This window comes from Trichechus manatus, unplaced genomic scaffold, assembly GCF_000243295.1.
Source record: "Trichechus manatus latirostris isolate Lorelei unplaced genomic scaffold, TriManLat1.0 scaffold00013, whole genome shotgun sequence".
Taxonomy (NCBI): domain Eukaryota; kingdom Metazoa; phylum Chordata; class Mammalia; order Sirenia; family Trichechidae; genus Trichechus; species Trichechus manatus.
Window position 1 is genome coordinate 1,688,334 of NW_004443949.1, and position 7,663 is coordinate 1,695,996.

At 40.1% G+C, this 7,663-nt stretch overlaps 1 protein-coding gene across 2 annotated transcripts in view; it reads right to left on the minus strand.

Moving 5' to 3' along the window:
• Nucleotides 1-6,623, minus strand: part of CLDN10 (claudin 10) — a 165,776-nt gene extending 159,153 nt beyond the window's left edge. Inside the window, exon 1 of one of the 2 annotated variants that reach the window (XM_004371393.1) lies at nt 6,467-6,623. In XM_004371393.1, the coding sequence (XP_004371450.1) occupies nt 6,467-6,623 (157 nt within the window). Of the gene's footprint in view, nt 1-6,409 lie in introns of both variants that reach the window. The other variant, XM_004371392.1, reaches the window with a different exon arrangement.
• Nucleotides 6,624-7,663: the final 1,040 nt, after the last annotated feature.

Sequence of the window (7,663 nt, forward strand, 5' to 3'; positions counted from 1 at the left end):
TCTCTGTAAGAGTTGTGTTTGGTTACTGTCTCCGCCATCCCAACAACCGTCACCACTGTGACACAATTATATACTTATTACATTAATCCTAACATGTACTCATGTATAGGTTTAAATATAATAACATGAATTTAACATATGTAACATTTATTACTTTAACTCATGGTCCCTTCTAGGCTGTGAACATCTCTAGGGCGGGGACACGGTCTTTTAACTAATGTGTCCTCAAGTGCCTAGCAGTGAGCCCAGTAGTTGTTCAAAAATATTTAAATCACGGTACAAATCAAGGATATAGATTTACAAAACTTTTTTTTTTTTAACACACCCACAGAGTCTCACATCTCTCGAACTGGAAATGACTTTAGAGATTACCTAGTCTGCCTTCCCAGTTGATGCGAGAATTAGTTCTACAACCTTTCAACAGGTGATTGCCAGCCTCCACTGGACACTTCTAGCCAGTTCTTTGTGAGGAGGCCTGTTTCATTGTTTGTCAACTCTGACAGAAATTTCTTCTCATAGTTATCCTAAATCTGACTCCCTAGTAATGTCTGAAGCCCTGGTGGCACAGTGGTTAAGAACTTGGCTGCTAACCAAAAGGTGGGTAGTTTGAATCCACCAGCTGCTCCTTGGAAACCCTATGGGGCAGTTCTGCTCTGTCCTTTAGGGTCTCTAGGAGTCAGAATCGACTTGACGGAAATGGGCTTGATTTAATAATGTCTACCCAATGGCCCAACTTGTCTGCTGCCCACTCCGCCCCACCACACACTTTTCCCTTTTTCCGGGTGAAACAGTTGCCCATGGGAAGTTATTTCAAGGCCTCTCACTTTCTTGGTCACCCTCCTCTAGACTCAGTGGATGTGGTTTATGTCCCCATCTCTTAAAATATGTTTGGTGGCCAGGACTGGAACCACGTATCTGACCACAGAGTAGTGGGAGGTGGGTAGGGCTAGTATCCTCTTAATTTTTTTATTCTTTTGCTATTAATGGCACCTAAGATTACATTACTCTTTATAGCTGCTGTATTTTACTGATGGTTTTTTAAAAATCTAAAAAGCACATTAAAAAAATTTAAATTCAGTCAAGCTAGTCGCTCACAGGTCCCTGGGTGGTGCAGACGGTTTGCACACAGCTGCTAACCAAAAGCTTGGCAGTTCGAACCCACCAAGTGGCACCGTGAGAGATAGGCCTGGCTATCTGTTTCCATAAAGATTAAACCCTATGTAGCAGTTCTATTCTGTAATACATGGGGTCGCTACGTGTCAGAATCAGCTCAAAGACAACAGGTATGGTACGAGTGGGCAATGGAACCCGTGCAGGGGAGAATCAATAGTTCCAACTTGCCACAAGTGTGGTCAGATAGGCAACAAGCAGAGAGAAGTTGAGAACCCTGTGCAAAAGAAACCTGAAACTTTTCTACACAAGATATTTACCAGGAGAAAATAACGCTGAGAATCAGATGAGCATGTGAAGTCCTAAACGAAAGGCACAGCGGCAGAACTCTTACCTTGCTCGCTTATCTATGCAACAACGCCAAGAAAGCTAGTATCCACACTAACCTGTTGCCACTGAGTCGACTCCAACTCATAGTGACTCTAAAGGACAGAGTAGAACTGCCCCATACAATTTCCAAGGAGCCGCTGGTGGATTCAAGCTGCCAACCTTTTGGTTAGCAGCCAAGCTCTTAACCACTGTGCCACCAGGGCTCCAGTATCCACACAGGTCTACTGAATGTAATAAGATACTTTGACTCACTCTTCCCCATAAACCTGTGAAGTGTGTAACTAGATATCATCATTATCACCACCATCATCATCATTATTATACTACAGAAAGAAAGAGAAACAACGCGACCTTCAGCAACTTGTCCAAGGTTGCACAAAATTATCAATAGTAGCAGAGTTGGAACTTAAACAGAGGTTCTGGGGCTAATAGAAAATACTGAGCACCACCAAAAGATCTATAGAAAACCACACAGAGATAAATATGTTCCCCTGTGAGCCTCACTTTCTTTGTGTGTAAGTGGAAACTACCGAATACCTGTTTTTTAGATAAATATGGTAGTGTATATGAAAGCACTTTGTCAAATGTAAAGTGCAGTACACATGTATCTTAAAAATCATCTGCAAAAGACCAGACTTATTGGTCTGACAGAGACTGGAGGAACCCCTGAGACTATGGGCCCCTGACACTCTGCTAACTCAGAACAGAAGCCACTCCCCAAGTCCACCTTTGCAGCCAAAGATTAGACAGGCCTGTAACACAAACAACAACACACATGAGGATCATGCTTCTTAGTTCAGTCAAGTATGTGACACCAAATGGGTAACACCCACCCAAAGGCAAAGACGAGAAGGCAGGAAGGGACAGGAAAACTGGGCAAATGGACACCCCTATTCTTTTTTTTTTAATTGTACTTTAGATGAAGTTTTACAGAACAAATAGTTTCTCATTAAACAGTGAGTACACATATTGTTTTATGACAATGGTTAACAACTTCACAACATGTCAACACTGTCCCTTCTCAATCTTGGGTTCCCTGTTACCAACTTTCCTGTCCCTTCCTGCTTTTTTGTCCTTGTCCCTGGGCTGTTGTACCCCATTAGTCTCATTTTGTTTTATGGGGCTGTCTAATCTTTGGCTGAACGGTGAACCTCAGGAGCGACTTCATTACTGAGCTAAAAGTGTGTCCAGGGGCCACACTCTTGTGGTTTCTCCAGTCTCTGTCAGACCAGTAAGTCTGGTCTTTTTTTGTGAGATAGAATCTTGTTCTACATTTTTCTCCAGCTCTGTCTGAGACCCTTTGTTGTGATCCCTGTCAGAGCAGTCGGTGGCGATAGCCGGGCACCATCTAATTGTACTGGACTCAGTCTGGTTTTATCCCTATTCTTATGGTGTGAATGATGAGGGAATGGGGAGAGAGAGAGATGAGGAGTTGGGATGTAAGGAGACAAGAGGGCTCACATTCCTATAAAAAGCCAGCATCATCTGATTGCTGGCCTCCAGACTAATGTTTGCTTTCATTCCAAGGAAATCCTGGCACCTTTACTTGAGTCATGTGGTCATGTGAGGTCATTTAAACCTATCTCCACCCAGAAGCAGATAAGATCCTAAATAGTCAGGAACACAGGAAGCCAGCCAAGATAGTAGATAAGGGAGAAAAAAGAAGGGCCTAATCCCATGAACAATTACAAGAGGCGGGCTTTTTACAGTTATAATTCTTTGGTGAATTATTGCTATGTGGTGAAGTACTGTGAAGCTCTTGAGTTGAACTTTAGGTTGAAAGATACTTTAAGGGATTCTTGGAGTCCAGGTCATTTAATTTATGGATGAGGAAATTTATGGTGGAGGCATGGAAAGTTTTATTGCCAAAGTCAAGGTCTCACAGCTAGCTAATAAAAGAGCCAGAACTTGAAATTGACCTTCTTAGTTGTAATCCAGTGATATTCCTCTGTGTTGTGCAAGTACTTTTCCCCAGGAAGACAGTTTGCCCCTGTCGCAAACTATTTGTAAGTCTCTCCCATCATTTATCCATTCAGTCATTTTGCAAACATATGTCAAGAGCGCACTATGTGTTAGATGCCAGGAACACAAGGTGGGCATAACAGATCAGGTCCCTGCCCTCAAGGCGATTAGAATTTAACATTTGTCCCTCCGTTCTAGATCCAGCATTCTCCCATTAGAATGAACTGCTTCTCTCCTTCTGAGAGAAGCTTTGCTTTCATAGTTAAAACATGCCTCAGCCTGGAGATCTACTTCTGAAAAATCAGGCATCAAAAACCCTACAGAGCACAGTTCTACTTTGACACACATGAGGTTACCATGAGTCAGAATCAACTCCACAATAACTGGTAAACTGGTATTAATATTGACATGAGAGAAAAACAAAACAGGAGATACAGCCTCTAGTGGACATTGGGTCTGAAGACAGTTAATTGGTTTTGAAATGGAATCAAGAAGCTTTCAGGCAACAATAAGGATTGAATTGTCAGGTTCTGTATGGAGTTTTCCTGAAATGGATTTTACGAACCTATAGCTGAGGGTGGCCTGTATTTTCCACACTAACTATAAAGGCTCCTTGCCCAAAGAGGTGCTGGTTTACATCAAAGCTTTAAAGGATGCAGTCACTATGGATCCAAATGATTCCCTAAAATCTGTGGCTATCTTGGAGTGTCTAACAAGTTTAGCAATAAGAAGGCATTACTCTAGCAATGAAGTTATGTAACTAGCAAGAAAAAATTTCTTGCAGCTTCAAAAGGTTTTCTGTTTTTCTTTCTCAGAGGAGTCTTAATCTGGCCTAAGTCTAAGAAGATTTGTCTCAAATTGACAATACAGGCTTAAATAGTTTATGATTTTAAAATGCGATATAACTATTTTCATTTCTCATTGGCTTCTGAGTTCTTTTCTCGATTTGGAATTATTGTGCCATATGACAGCCTATTGGCACAGCTTTTCCAACTCCCCCATTGTTACACTTTCAAATAGGCATAAAGGAAAAGTGACCAGCAACAATAGCAATGGTTCAACATTAATATGGAAATCCAAATTTGTGAGTACCCATTTCCTCTGGAAATATGAATCAGTGTTCCTGATGTTGAAAACAGATTTATGCAGTAAACCGTATATTTTATAAAGTTTCTGATTTAGGATGAAGAAAGTGGACAGATTATGTTAAATTCACTTTGCATATTTTAACCAAAGCATTGTTAGTGGACAAGATTTTTCAATGTACCTCTTATATACAGGGTATACCACAGATATCCAATTTTTTTTTTCACTATTGAGAAGCAAGATGCAAAATTGAGGAGACAAAGTTTTCAGGGTGGAAGAATTATTTGGACCACCATCAACATTATTTAGTAATACGATTTCTAACTCTGTGTTTTCTAAGGTACATTTGGGGAAGTAGCCATTGAAGTCATACAGAAATCTACCAAGGTCCTTTAACCCAATGTGGGGAAAAAAGTTGAATACATATTTTTCACAATAACTGTACTCCAATGAGACATACAGAATGAAGGATAATAAGAGAAAAAATACAAAAAGATGAGCCCAGTAAAGACCAAAGAAGCAGAGTTACCCATACACCATATCTTCTACTTGTTGCCCAAGATGGGGATGGGCCAAGATGGGGCCATGGAGAAAGAAGAACGATGAGAGATGTGCAGAGGGACAGTAGTGCCTCCACAACACTCTTTTTTCCTTTTCAAATTTTCCCATATTCCCAGGGACATCTTCTATAGGAGCAGGAGCAGTTTTGAAATGCCTCAAAATAAGTTTAGGACTTGGGACTGAAGAGAAACATAGCAATGATCGCTCAAACGGGTACTTAGGAAAGTACCTGTTAATTGAGGGCCTAAATGGAGTAGCCAAGCTTGAACATTTCCTTTGCTTGTCATTGGAAACCTCTTGTCTTTAACCACCTTTTCTATTTTTTCACTAAAATTTATCCCTTGGCACTCACTGTAGACTAATGACGTGCATGCTTGACACAAAATCCCATAAAATATTGCGCTTTTGTAACTTCCTAGTTAACATCTTATTTCATTTTCTTTACTGGGGCCAAGATTAAGTTGTACCATTTGATTGCAAAAAGTCTACATTTTATTAAAAAAGGGAACAATTTTTAATATAATAAACTCACTACCTGTAAAAATATCCAATAGGCAGAAAGCAGAGGGAGACAGTGACTCTTACAACGACACAGAAGCAAATAATTGTTTCCCTGGAGGGATCCTGAAGTATGAAAATTTATTTTTTATATTTTCCCCCTTTAAGATACATATACTTGTAATGAAATATATAATATGCATAAACATGAAAGCTTGTCTGCATATTTTTATTAAAAAATAAGCCCAAATGGCCAAAAAGAAAAGTCCATAGTATTTGCTTTCACTTAACTACCATTTAAATTTTCATACTCCGTTATTTTTTCACTAAACATGGTAATAGAAATAAAAGATGGAAAACCCCTTAGAAAATCAAATTTCTTTCCTTGTTCAATGTTGTCCTTCTTGTCATATGCTTGTATCACTCTGGATATCTATCTCTGATAGAGTTTAAATCAATGAGAGCTCTTACAACATGGGGTAGATGACGCATCAAGATTCCTCTGTGACTCAAGACAACCTTAAACTGGCTTCAGAAATAGGTTAGTCACTTATGTCCTTTCTTTTGGAGTCTATTATTCCCACTGGGTGTTTCTAAAAGATCCGTAAAATCAGTCCTAACTTTCCTTTGCCAAATAAAATCACGATCTGATTCGTTCAACCAACACTCGAACCTCCATCATCCTAGGCAAATTGTGGCACTTTAATTAAGCACTCAGCATTAACAGTGTTAACACCCCACTGTCTACAATGACATCCGCATAGTGGCATACTTCCACCCCAAACAAAGCCATTCTATTTACCTTCTACTTTGAAGATAGTAAAATGTGGTCGGCAATGAAAAGAACCCAACGCGGTACCTGCACAGTTCATCCACAGACCCTGGTAAACCCAAGTGGCGGTTATCACCGACGATGCTCGGGTGGTGACTTTCCACTCATTGGATGCTGTGGCAGCGACAAGAGCTCCAAACCCTCCAACACCTAACACCAGAGCCGAGATCTGTGCCCTGGACATGTTGCTCAGCCTTTTCCAGTGACACCGTCCACGCAGAGAGAATGCCCTGGTGGTCTAGGCATTCAGCAGACAAAAAACACTGGGACAAGTGTCACAGCCAGTTAATGTGGGTAGGTGACAGCATTTCATGCTTGAATAGACTGAAGAAGCACAGGAATTTAGAAGGAAGCATGACTTATATCAATGCCATTTTAAAGATAGACTAAGATGATCTTTCTAGTTTCCTACATGGACCGTCACTAAAATTCTGTAGATAAATTTTAAAGGTTTTGATCTGGGGGATTTTTTTTAACCTGGCAGCATAGTTAATGCTTAATTTTCTGTTAGCTTGAAGCTTAGCAAACCATACAACTACCAGATATTACAAAGTACAAATTACACAGTAACAGTTGTAAAGCTTATTTGGCCAATTGCTTTGCATGCTTTTCGATCTTTACATAAATGGAATCAGATCGTAGGTATTTTTCTGTAACCTATTTTTTCACAAAATATTGTGTTTGTATGAGATTTATCCATATTCAGGAATACAGTTACAGTTCTCTAAATCTTACAGCTGAATATAGCATTTCATTAAGTAAACATACCACGATTTATCTATCCATTTTCATGGAGATGAATCATTGCGTTGTCTCCCCTCCCCCGTAACAATGGGTGCAGCTATAAGCATTCTCCAGTATTTTTCCCTGGACACATGTGTGAGAGTTTCTCCAGAATATATTCTAGAAGCATAATTGCTAGAATGTAGATAGATTTTCATCTTCAACTTTTATTTCTACTTCCACTGGCCATTCAAGTCAATTCCAACTCATGGCGACCCCATGTGTGTCAGAGTAGAACTGTGCTCCATAGGGTTTTCAATGGCTGATTTTTCGCAAGTAGCTCTCCAGGCCTTTCTTTCAAGGAGCCTCTGGGTAGGCTTGAATCGCCAACCTTTCAGTTAGCAGCCAAGTGTGTTAACCGTTGGCACCACCCAGGGACTTTTGGAAGTAGATAGATAATAAATTGCTTTCCAAAGTAGCTGTCGCAGTTTATAGTCCCAC